At 37.9% G+C, this 13,279-nt stretch overlaps 1 protein-coding gene across 1 annotated transcript; it reads right to left on the minus strand.

Annotated features, from left to right (window-relative positions):
• Nucleotides 1-933: 933 nt before the first annotated feature.
• Nucleotides 934-11,807, minus strand: rgs11 (regulator of G protein signaling 11). Its single transcript, XM_034703298.1, has 17 exons — nucleotides 11,616-11,807; nucleotides 11,257-11,353; nucleotides 10,953-11,003; nucleotides 8,945-9,051; nucleotides 8,628-8,679; nucleotides 8,262-8,320; nucleotides 8,033-8,109; nucleotides 7,869-7,950; nucleotides 5,544-5,612; nucleotides 5,238-5,261; nucleotides 5,065-5,126; nucleotides 4,506-4,619; nucleotides 4,245-4,360; nucleotides 2,318-2,405; nucleotides 2,096-2,234; nucleotides 1,806-1,888; nucleotides 934-1,707 (listed from the first exon to the last, which is right to left on the minus strand). The coding sequence occupies exons 1-17, from the start codon at nucleotides 11,676-11,678 to the stop codon at nucleotides 1,569-1,571; spliced, it is 1,422 nt and encodes a 473-aa protein (XP_034559189.1). The 5' UTR covers nucleotides 11,679-11,807; the 3' UTR covers nucleotides 934-1,568.
• Nucleotides 11,808-13,279: the final 1,472 nt, after the last annotated feature.

Below are 13,279 nucleotides of genomic sequence, written 5' to 3' on the forward strand. Positions count from 1 at the left end.
AACAAGATTTGTGGATTTTTATTAAATGGGTTGGAAGTATTTCACATTTAATTGTGCTACTTTGACTAAGTACCGCCAGTAGAGGGAGCCAGTACAGAAGAACAAACTGCAGCTCCCTCAAGACCACAGGAGGGAAGAAAGGAGAGAAGTATAATCTCTGAGGACCAGGGTGATAAGATGGAAAGGAAGTACACCAATCAGTCATAACATTATAACCACCTTCCTAATTTGTAGGCCTCCTTCTCATCAGGTCAAGAGACAGGACTCACAGAGCCCTGACCTGATGAGACATATGGACTCCACTAGACCTCTGAAGGGTGTGAGGTTGGGCCTCCATGTATTAAACCATTGACACCCTTACCTTTGCAAATTTTTGTGATTCCAACACCTCATCTTTTAGGAAAGAATGTTCATTTGTTCCTCAAATCCACTGACAGGTTATTTAATGTAATGTGACACTGTGATGAGCTAATACTATTCACTCTAGCTCTCAGTGGTCCTAATGTTATGGCTGGTCAGTGTATGTACAGACAAAATGTCGTTCAAAGTATGGCAGAGTAAGAGAAAGAGCAGTATCTGCATATAGATGGTATTGAAGAAAACAGACCTGAGCTAATGGTTTCTACAAGTAGCAGCTGTTTCATGCTTCTGGGTGTAGCTGTCATTTGTGTAACAGAAAGTCTCTCACCTTTGATACCAATTTGACAACAATGAGAGTTTAAATAACAGGAACATTTTATAAGCCTTTAATCGTATGATTTCAGAAATTCTTTAACCCTCCACATGGCAGTGCCTTTGCATGTAGAGATAAATGAATGCAAGAATAAACTAAAAAAAAAACACTTGTTTAAAAATAGACCCAAAGACTACAAAGAGATAAGAATGAGAAGAGCAAAAAAAGGAACAGCAGCCCAAGCAGAGATCCACACATGCTCCCACTTAACCACAGAGCTGACAACACAGCACTGACAGCTGTTGTGACATTTTATTGGGTTGAGAACATACTCAAGCAAAATAATCAGCAACAACAATCACTATGTGAGACTCTGCAATGGAACAACCAAACAAAAAACTGTGCAATAGTCACAGACATTCTGAGGTGAAGTCATAACTAAATACATATTCTTAAACTCTGTGGCATTATTAACCACCCGTAGATAATTATTAAGAACAAAGTAGGTTCATTAGAAAAGCTGTTAAGGGAAGACTTGGTACTAGGAGTCAGAATCAAGAACATCAGGATAGACTTTATGGACCGAGATGGGGTGTGGATGAAGGCTAATTATGCAGCAGGAAAGGCTGGAGCCAGAGCTCTAAAAGCTTTTTTATTCTCTGCTCGTGCTCTGAGAAGAAGTTGTGACACTGCTGAGGTTTGCATTAACACCTGTGCACATTGAAATTCTAGCTCTGGTAATGTTGCAGCAGTGAAAGAAAAGTTCAGACTTTAACAAAGACAGTTTGGCTTGAAGTAAAGGAGCAGAGCTCCTTGGGTGGTTTCTATTTGAACAAACAGAGACAAAGAAGACTGGAGAGATGGAGTCTGACATTTCTTTTTTTGGGGCCAGGTTTCAGGCATGAGAGCTGCCTCCAGGGTTGGTACCTGCTTGACCGCCCCCCTTTGCATGCCCGTCCTCCTCTGTGCCATGACCGGCAGCCTGAGCAGGGGAGGGGCTTGCGTGCCTCTGGCGTCTCATGAAAGGGAATACACTGAGAGGAGGTAGTGAAAGAAAAGATAAGGTATATGTCAGAGAATGTATGTTTAAATGAAAAGTGGTTATTAATGGTAAATTAATGGGACATTTTACCTTTTCTTTGTCTCCTGGGGGACAATAGCTTTGGCTAGCATGTTCTTATAGAGGTCAGACTTCAGATATCTTGGGTAAGAGTCCTGAATGAAAAAACCCACACACAAACACAAACCAAATAAAGAAGCATCACACACCATTTCAACCCGGGTAAGTTCTGATTACTGTCAAACAGAAATTAACTGAAACCACGGGATATCTGGAGAAGGAAAAAAATACTCAAACATTCTTCAGACAATTTGATTATCTCCAATATTGTACAATTAATTTGGGATTAAAAGAGCTCAGACCTTCTTCATAAGAAAGTAGATATGCATTTGTGCATCGTCCATGACAAAGCGATGAGGGTTTCTGATTCCCCCTAGAGTTTTATCCATCGTCTTGCTGTCGATGTTGACCCAACGTGCAGCACCGGGAGCCAGGAAATTTCTGAGTGGCACACAAAAAGATTGGATTGGGCAGCTGATTCTAAATATAAGATATTATACATATTTGTGTTCTTATACACTTACTTGTAGATATCTTCCACTTTCTCAATGATCCTGGAATTTTCTCCATGTCTCACATCTTCACAGGCCTGCCAGAAACACAGGTTCTCCGCTAGCAGAGAGATAAACAAGGTGCACATACAGGTGAATCAAACAAGGATGATGCAGGAAAAAGTGACTCATGATTAGAGACTTTATATAGCACAGCAGGCCTCTGAGGAAAACCTTACCTCCAGGCAATAATGAACGTGTCTGCACGGAGGAACAAATGTTCCACGATTATGTCCTTTACCTTCCTCTACAGTTCATCTCATTCTGAAATACGCTGCAGTCGCACATCTCCTCTCTCCATTTCCCCTTTCTTAGCTATTTTTTCCATCCTTTCAGCTGACCATGGAATTAATTTACGTCCAAGAAATCCAATTATTGAATGTGGATAGGGTCAATCTCTTAGATGGATAAAAACTGAATAAAAATAAACTCGATGCAATATAATTCAATCCAAGTTACTTTGAGTCCAGCTGGCCATTTGTGCCAAATTTAAAGCTTGCAGGGCTTCTTGAGATATGCTTGTGACTGGAATGGGATGGAAATGATGGTCAGAAAATTGATATTCCAGGACATTTGGATTTTGCAGTTAAATAATTGTTTGGCTTCTTTAGTTATGTACACTCTTTTTGAGAGATCCCAGTGACCAGTCACTATTCAATTTGTATCAGTTCATACCTGAGTCTAAATGTACTACACTCAAAGAAATAATTTGTTGGGTGAAGATAATAACATTATGGAAAGAATTTCCACCTAATTAAAATGCTTTCATTTAGTGAGACACACTTTTGTTGAACCAACTAATTGTAAATATGTTGAGCGAACATAAAGTATTGATGTTACCATTACTTATTTGCAATGTTTGGGTAAAACTGAATTTTGAATGGTACAATAACACTAATTAATCATGCTGTTCAATCCATCCGTTATCTTGTTCAGGGTTGCGGGGAGCTGACTTCGGGGGGAAGGCTGACAACTATTCACACACACACACACACACCTACGGGCAATTTAGAGAGACCAATTAACCTGGTGAGCATGTTTTTGGACTGTGCGTGGAAGCCAGAGTACCCGGAGAGAACCCACATATGGACAAGGAGAACATGCAAACTCCACACAGAAAGGCACCTGACTCAAACTCAGAACCTTTTGACTTTGAGGCAACAGCGCTACCCACTACACCACTGTGCAGCCCGCATGTTCAATCACCAGAAATGATTTGAACTGTGAGACAAACCTTTTTATCATGTGAAAATAAACTGTAAAATAATAATTATTGAGAAAATAACACATTCTTGACATATCAAGAATGTTTACATTTAGCAGTTTAAATGTGCCAACTTAGTTTACCCCCAGTTGGTGTCAAGTTTGGAAAAAGCCCACAAACAGACTGGGTTTGTTGGAATAGAACTCTATTCCCCAGAGAAGGCGAACAATAACAGAAAATATGGATCTTGACTTGGTAGCCTTTAAAATAAGTGCTTACTGATTAACATTTCTCCACCGTAGATGTCGCACATTACTGCCACTTCTGCTCTGGAGAGGTATTGCAGATGGGATTCCTACCTAAACCCTTTAGGTTGTGTGGACATAAAGAAACCTTGTAGTTTGAAGGATTTTGAATGTGGTTTTAAAACTACATGAATTAAAAATGTTTAACCACTAGACACAAATTAATATAATAGAAGCTACATGTTGTACATATGTTGATATAACAGACAACCATGTTGCTTTTTTTGAGTGTATTTGTGCCACATGTAGTTTTCCTTCCAAGTCTTCTGATTTCTGTTTCTAACAATAATGAGATAGATAGATGGACAGATGGACCACCCAAGAATTGAAAATCTGTCAACAGCTATTGCTAGCTGGGAGTCTTAATCAAAGCAATATTCCATAAATTTACCACTGAACTCTTTCTCCAGGTAGATCATGAACTCTCGCCTCCCCATGGGGTCACTGAGAAGCTCCATGAAGCTGAAGCTCCAACGCTCCACTCGTAGACGTGTTGGTAAAGGCACCCTAAACAGCATCACAAATAGAAATCAGGCACAGATGCATAGAGATTACAAACTATTTCCTTATTAAGTGATATATCAGACTGCTATGGTTTGGGGCATTTTGGGGTTTATTATAATGCGTGTGTATCTGTTTGTATCTGTCTCACGATTCTGCATTCATCGTCCAGTGTGCCGTGTCGTCAGAGATCCAGGGGTTGCTGGGAAGACAGCCTTGCATAATGGGGTCATGGTTCAGGTACTGCTCACTGTATTTCACAAAACTGTGCATCCACACACAAATGCAGAGGCATGCAGAAACATAAAAAACACACAAGCAGACAGTCAGACAGACAGACACACACACACACACACACACACACACACAAACACACACACACACACACACACACACACACACACACACACACTATTATTGTATTAGAGCTGCAGATCATAACAGTAAATGGCCACTAATTCCAAGCTGCCTCAGGAAGCATCCATTAGTGCCTCTTAAAGTGGGAGTACTAAGCCTTACTTGCATTTGTGTGTGTGTGTGTGTGTGTGTGTGTGTGTGTGTGTGTGTGTGTGTGTGTGTGTGTGTGTGTGTGTGTGTGTGTGTGTGTAAGATGTAGAGCAGGCATCTTCAAGTCCATTAGTCCCCGTGTGCATGTATGCGTGTGCATGTGTTCGTGTATGCATATGTGCATTCATCACACTAACACATACCCTTCTAGGCAGATGGATGACTTTACACGATTTCTTCCAAGAGCCCTTTTACAGTTTTCAATCTATAAAGAAAGGCATCAAGCAAAGACAACATTGAAATAAATGTGAATGTAAGCTTTTGAATACACTCATAGACTTAAAGTTACAGTGTGTTAATTATGTTTGGTGTTTACCTCAGTTTTGTAGTAGTCACTGTTCTAGTGCTGTGAAGCGAAACACACATTTAGTAACACTTTCCCTCAAAATCATGTTTATTTTTGTATCCTTGTGTGTATGTATTTTCTCTTCTGGGCTGCTTCTTTACTTCTTTAATTTACTTTACTTTAACTGTACATGTCAAATGTTAAGACACTTACTTTGATCAATCCCAACAGCAAGAAAAACAGAAAAACACAAAGCGTTGAGCGAAAATATGAATATTGTACAAGTCTTGATGTCAGGGTTTTCAGAAGGGTATAAAATGTGATGATGTCACTAACCAGAGTAACTCGTGAGCTGAAGTTATTTGGCCTCTCCAGTCCCATGTCCAACACATTAGGTGATCCAGGCTGAAAACAATACAAACACACAAACTAATAGAGCGTAGTGTGTTTGTAATCAGGGTTGTATTTGTTCGTACGCGCGTGGGCAGGTTGCTGATGAGAGCCTGTGCGTGAGGGAGCACTTATCTTTTCTTTAGCTTTCCACTCCCCCGGCCTTGACTTTTATTGTCATGTTTCTTTCTTTTTCTCCACATCCTCGTCCCTAATTCATAAGGGCAAGAAACGATGGAGTCCTCCATCCAAACCCTCCTCCTCCTCCTTTCCCTCCTCAGCACCTCAACACTTCATCTCCTCTTTCCCTCCTGATCCTTCTGTTTCTTTCTAAGTATCAAATGGGCTGCTGTGGTATTTACAGCAGGCAAGAAACAGAAGGTGAAATGTGATATTTCTTTTATCTCTCTGTTTTTCTTCCTCTCTATTTCTCTCCCCCTCTCTCTGTTACCCTCCTGTAAAGCTGCAGCTTTTACCAGATGGGTTGAATATTTCATGTAGGAGGCAGAAGGGACTCTGAGTGAACACTGGTGGGACATCTAAATCTTTAAAACACTGTTCATATAGTTCTGTAGTTTGTTGCACATAACATTACTTAGTATAGTATAGTATAGTATAGTATAGTATAGTATAGTATAGTATAGTACTATGCAATGCAGTACAGTGCTATGTAATGTAGTATAGTGTAGTGTAGTATAGAATATTATAGTATAGTATAGTATAGTATAGTGTAGCATAACATAGCGTAGTATATTATATTATATCATATTATATTATATTATATTATAGTATAGTTTATGATATTATAGTAAAGTATAGTTTAGTACCATGCAGTGCAGCGCATTGTTGTGTAATGTAGTATAATAGTGTAGTGTAGTATAGTATATTATAGTGTAGTGTAGTATAGTATGTATAGTAAAGTGTGGTATGGTATACTATAGTATAGTGTCATGTTGTCTTGTGTAGTGTAGTATAGTGTATTGTAGCATAGTATATTACAGTGCAGCGTAGCGTAGTATAGTATCATATTGTATAGTACAGTATAGTGCCATGCAGTGCACCACAGTGTTGTATAATGTAGTATAGCATAGTGTAGTGAAGTATAGTACATTATAGTATAGTGTTGTGTAGTGTAGTATAGTAGTATAGTTTGGTATAGTATGGTGTTGTGTAGTTTAGTATAGTATAGTATATTATAGTATATCAGATCATCAGATGCCAATCTCCTGTCCCCTATCACCAAGGCCAAGCACATTACCTTGGGGGACAGAGCCTTTGCCATCGCTGCCCCGGCTCTCTGGAACTCTCTCCCTCCACACATCCACAACTCTGACGCACTTCAATCATTCAAAAACCACCTCAAGACCTACCAGTTCAAACAAGCATACAACACATGACCTCTACCCCACCCACCTCTGTCCTTGTTTTGTTTTATTTACCTGTTTTTGTTTTTACTTTTATTTTATGTAAATAGACTTTGAGTATTAAGAAAACGCTATATAAATCCTATGAATTATTATTATTATTGTTATTATTGTTATTTTATTGTATCGTATAGTATCATATTGTAAAGTATAGTGTTGTGTCTTATTGTAGTATAGTATAGTATGGTGTAATATAGTGTTGTGTAGTTTAGTATGGTATAGTGTATTGTAGTATAGTATATTATAGTATATTATAGTATAGTATCATATAGTATAGTATATAGTATAGTATAATATACTATATTATAGTATAGTATCATATAGTATAGTGTAATGTAGTATACTATATTATAGTACAGTATAGTATAGTATCATGTAGTATAGTATAGTATTTTATTACCCAGCGTTCTTGCTTATTATCTTCCTGTTTTAAATACTTGTCTGTGATCGGTCAAAACCCTATAACAACAGTGATTAATTCTCAACAACAACAGCCACTAGGTCATAACCTGATCACATCATATCAAATCAATCCATGGAAAGGAGTTCTGGCATGTTTCCCCTCTGCCACTAGATATTGTGGCAAAATCCTTAGTTTCTATCTCAGGCTGGTCTTGAGAGTCAGAAAACAATGAGAGAGCAGCCTGAGGAGCTACTTGGCCCCAACCATCTCTGATAGGGAAAAGTGGAGCAAGATCCCAATCCAGGCAATGGCAGCAGAGCTGGTGATTGCAACTCTATGAATGGTGTAGTGCAGTGTAGGATAATGTTGTACAGTGTAGTGTAGTAAAGCATAGTATATAATTTACTTATACAACACAGTAAAGTAAAATAACACTGAACATACCGGCGGTCTGTTGATGAGCCAGTAGGCCTGCTCCTGACATTCTAGAACAATGCGGTCCGCCTTCCTCCTCTGTTTGGATGCTCTAAACATAAATCACAAAGTAAGTGTGCATATGTGTGAGTGTGTGCGCGTGTGTGTGTCTGTGTGTTCTTTTAAAAGCGCACCTGAGTTGCTCTCTGGCTTGCATCACCACAAAGTCCCAGGTGTGGTTGATCCTCTTGTGCAGCACACTGTACCTCACCTAAAAATGGAGAGGACGGGAAGGAAAGAACAAAGAGAACAAGAATTTTGTAAAGTATTAATGCTGTAAGCCTGCAGACTTGCTTCTGTATAACTTATAATACACACATACACACTCTTTTAATTACAAAGAAAGGCATACACTTTGCTTACCTTCTCATATTCCATCAGCTCTCCTTGTTTTCTGATGTTCTTCTTAGCCAGGTAGATTGCTGAGAGGAAGAGAAGAAGAAATTCAGTACTGGTAAAGAGAAAAATGAGGTCGAGATTTTGCTTGAATCTAGTCCATGTGCACTTAAAAGTCAAACTAAATCTGCTAATTGTTGCAAGATGTTTTATTTTGTTTAAAAGCTTTGTTGTCTATGATTAAAGACAGTTTTTCACATTTAATTATGTAATGATGGGCGGAAAAGGATGTTTCACCTAGAAATGAAACACATATGGAATATGTATTTTTCTTTGTAATAAAAAGGATGTCATCTACTCTTGTATTTCAGTTTATTTCTGCATTTTTCTTACCATAGTCCAGCTCTGAGGCAGGCCAGCGAGTACTAGTCCAGAAGTAAGGAGTCTGAGAAAAACAAGTTACAAATTTAGCCATTTCTAATAGGGACTCATAGTGCAACAGCAGCAGCAGCAGCAGCAGCTGATGAAAAAGTGGCAGATGGATGAGGGATTAGGAGGTGGGTTAATGGAGTGAGAGTAAAAGGAGAGATTGACAGTGATAGAGAAAAAGTGATGCTTACATCCAAAGTTGTTTTGATCTGGAGGGAGGGATGTGTTTTTTTTTAGGGAAAGGCAGAGTGGAGATACTACATGAGGGATGGGAAACTTGCCTGGAAGCGGTAGGGCGTTTCATCAAGCCTTAACACAAGGGATCTGGGCTCTTTGAGAGGGTAGATGTACCCGTATTTCACCAGCATGCTACCAACATGGAGTGACTCTGTTAAAAAACACAAAGAAAGCTAAACAAAAGCTGTTAACAACGCAGTTCATCTACATTCTTATTAAAGCTAGCTCAACTATAAGGCTACAGTGCACTATAGGAGTTGTCTTTAAAATCCTCTTATAAACATGTTGGGGTTTGAAAGTAAGTGTGTCAAACGGAAATGATCAACTGTGGTAATTGATTTTTTTCTACTTCTCTCACTCTTTCTCTTTCTCCTTCTTTCCTACTTTCTTAGTCCAGCTAACCCCATCCAGTTACACAATGGTAACAGCTGCACAATGCCTGAATGCCCCAGCTTATGGCCTTATATGGATCTGATACCAAACCTCCCAACACTATTGAATCTACCAATAGTTACAGAAGATAGCAATCCATATACCAGTCTGGTTCTGCTTGAGGTTTCTGCCTGTTAAAGACAGATTTTCTTGATACAGTGCAAATGTGTGCTAATGTTTGAAAATATATATTTGGCCTATGTAAATTTAAATTTAAATTTCTATTCTCAGATCAACCACATGTTAAGTTTCATGACTTTGATTTTACTGACATTTTGGGTTTCATTAATAAAAATGGCTATATGGCTCTCTTACTTATCTCCCAGCTGTGAAGAGGACACAAAGCAACCACCTATCACAACAATGTATGGGTGTTTGCAATGTTACAAAAGCAAGGGGCAATGTATAGTAATAAATTGTCCCTTACTTGATTGGTTGATTGTATTCCTAAACAGTAGCCTATCAATATCTTATATTTTTGACGGCTGCCACTAGCATCATTAAATGCTTCAATCATCCAATGCTTTTAATGTTTTAATGTAAAGCACATCGAGTTGCCCTCGTGTATGAAATGTGCTATATAAATAAAGTTGCCTTGCCTTGCCTTAAACAACAACAAACAACAACACTATGGTCCTAACAAGTCATGTAGTGTCAGTCAAAGACAAAGAAATGTGAAGAATCTGTATTCTTTTTTTTTCTTTTAATAATTACATGTTTTTGTGTTACACAATTATGGGGATGCATAATAACGCCCAGTTCTCAAGTCTTGATTCGAGTATTATTATCTAGAAGGAAAACAAATTATCTCCACATTTGTGCCATAAACACATTGGTCTTTATGATAAATGACAAGCTTCACTAAGTAAGAAAAATATTAAAGTTTAAATTTATGACTGTGCCGTGGTTCATAGTACATAAATAAGCTATTGATTTCATTAGGGGCACAGCTCTCAAACCTGGTATGAAAAATAAATATATTGTGGCTACAGGCAATCAAATAAGAAGAAAAAATGCTGTGGACCAAAGTGAGTCATACATTTATTTTAAAAAATCTGCACCCTGTCAGCAATCTCTCTCAAAACAACACTTTGTTCCAGGGATGAAATGCATAATCAATCTTCAGTCCCTCCTCATTTGTTAAAGAGCCCTACTTTTATGAGTGACAGCTTCCAAAAAAAGCTGTGCGATGCATTTTAATCAGCTCTCAGCACCCTCTCTCTCTCTATCCCTAGCAAACTGAGTCGTATCTCTCCTCCTGTAGTCCGCTCTGCAGCCACAGGGAGCTGCAGGTTATCTTTTTTTCCAACTTCTAATTTAGGTCTGGTACTGGCAAGTCTCCTGAGGCACAGAACTCCACGGGGGCACTAATCAAACCCTGATCATCAGGTGAGTTAATCAAACTGGGAACCTCTGGGGCTAACCCCTGTTCTTGTTTACTGGAAACAGCAACCCCCATAATACACTCACAAACAAATCACCACCGTGTCAGCTGTAGAGAAAGCCTCATATCCTGGCAACAGACTGGTAACGACACAACAAACCAGCCACACTGAGACACAGAATCCCAGCAAATGCTCTCTCCCTACATGAAATGTTTGCATCAATACAGCTGCTTACCCTCCTCACAGATATTGTATTTCTGCATCAGCCAGTCAATGATATCCCGGCCTGGAGAAAAATATAGAAACAGTTATGAAAGAGACAAGAAAAAAGGACAAACTTCTTCACTGTACTCTGCAAGGCACAGTCTTCTCCCAAATTCACTTCTGCATTATGCATGACCACTGGGACCCGAACACTGGCTGCAAAGTGCAAGTCCACACAGATGCTGATGCACAGTGACATACAGGCACACACACGCACACACGCGCACACACACACACACACACACACACACACACACACACACACACACACACACCTGTCATGGCGTGTGGTATGACGGTAATAAGCAGCCTCTGGTTTCTCATCTTCATGCCCATGTCAGGGTCTTGCATGGCCACAATCACTTTCTCCATCTGTCATGGGGCACACACACAGAGGCACACATGAAGTCACAAATACAGGCATGAGAATGCACTGACAAAAAATAAAAACACATGTGAGTTCGAAAATTTGGAAGGACAGAAATTATTTAAATACTAAAACATTTTATAAATTAATTTTTATTTCCTTTATTTATGGGAGGCTGTTTGTCGGATTATTACAGGCTCATATCTGACGTTGAATTATGGCACAACATTTAAATAAAGTAAATAAGAGTTAATCATCGAGTTTTACCTTTCGGAAGCACGCCATTTGTTCTCTGTTCCAGCCTCCTTTAGCCAGGGTGTTGATGGTCATCTTGCAGGCTGCCTAGGATCACTCGACGGGACGGTAGAAAGTGCAAGAGCGAAGTGGTGTCGGGAGCGCGCGGCGCTGAGTGCACCGGTTTTTTTTCATTGACAGGCGGTTTAGTGCATGTCGGGCACGCGCATGTGTACAATATGAGGGATTATGGTGGAGGAAATGCACATCATATCAATCATTTAGAAAATATAAATTCATCACAGTATAATGAGAACGAAATTTGAAAGGTAACATGATTCATTATTTTAATAACACGATGAAACGAGTTAATTTATGTGATACTCTCCTTTCGAAAATTAGACCTGAAGCTGACAAGAATTGTCTAAAAGCTGTCATGTCACGAGCACCAAATACTTTATATGATTAGCACGAGGATAATAATAATAATAATAATAATAATAATAATTACAATTACAATTACAATTACAATTACAATAATTAGAATACATTGTATTTATAAAAGCGCTTTAAAATGTTCTCTAGGAGACTTTACAGAAAATTAATTATACAATAGATAAGCAAAGGAAAGGAAAGCGAAACAAAAACACAAAACAAAAACAAACAAACAAAAAATCAATCAATTATGGGTTAAAAGCTTTTCTAAATAGGTGGGTTTGAGTCCGGATTCTTAAGATTATGTTAAAACAAGTAGGCTAGAACTATTTCGTACATATTTCAAAAGGACTCCAATAAATGATGAATCTACTTTTTGACTCAGGAATTGTAGGTTATTTTACATAATGTAATATAATATAATATAATATGATATGATATGATATGATATGATATGATATGATATAATATAATATAATATAATACAATATAATATAATGTTATATTATATTATATTATGTGATGTTATGTTATGTTTTGTTTTATTGTATTATATTATTTATAATGTAATATATCATAAAACCTACAACTTGTTGTACTTAATATTGAAATAACTAAAAAACTCACTTCTTTATTGTTAAACTCAAAAATCATTATTGAGTAAAATAACTTTTTCTAACTCAAAGCTCAACCTTTCTACCTAAGAGGAATAGGGCCACTGAAATAAAACAATAATAATTAAGGTCCAATATATATTTTTTATCATTATTATTCTGAGAAAAAAGTCAGAATTCTGAAAAGTCAGAATTTTTATCAGAATTCAAACTTCCTTTCAGAATTCTGACTTTAATCTCAGAATTCTGACTTTTTTCTCAGAATTCTGACTTTTTTCTCAAAACAATAATAATGATAAAAACATATTGAACCTTAATTTTTTTTTTTTCAGTGGCCCTAATCCTCTTCTGTACCTTTCATGTGTCATGATCTTAACAGTTCACAAAGAATAAGAAAGAAAGTGGTCTTTGTTGACATATACACCATACAGCACATGCACCTCCTCTGGGAAAGTCAATGGTAGCTATTTTGTCCTATGCAGGCATCCTTAGAACCCGGAAGTGATTCCACCGTCGTTTTGAGATCCTTCACAAGTCAGATAATTCCCTAATTTATTAAATATATCAAGAGCTTTCGGCAGAGGTAAGAATTTGACCACTATTATGTTTAGTTTAAATTCCAACTGCAATGATAAAGCAAGTAAACAG

Source organism: Notolabrus celidotus, chromosome 15, assembly GCF_009762535.1.
Source record: "Notolabrus celidotus isolate fNotCel1 chromosome 15, fNotCel1.pri, whole genome shotgun sequence".
Classification (NCBI taxonomy): domain Eukaryota; kingdom Metazoa; phylum Chordata; class Actinopteri; order Labriformes; family Labridae; genus Notolabrus; species Notolabrus celidotus.

What these genes read in the sequence shown, in the direction of transcription:
- rgs11 (XM_034703298.1), bottom strand. Translation starts at nt 11,678, where the DNA reads ATGACCATCAACACCCTGGCTAAAGGAGGCTGGAACAGAGAACAAATG. An exon ending in TCATCCATCTGCCTAGAAGG is followed by an intron (nt 4,620 to 5,064) that starts GTATGTGTTAGT and finishes GTGGATGCACAG; the next exon opens with TTTTGTGAAATACAGTGAGC. An exon ending in CCCCAGGAGACAAAGAAAAG is followed by an intron (nt 1,708 to 1,805) that starts GTAAAATGTCCC and finishes ACCTCCTCTCAG; the next exon opens with TGTATTCCCTTTCATGAGAC.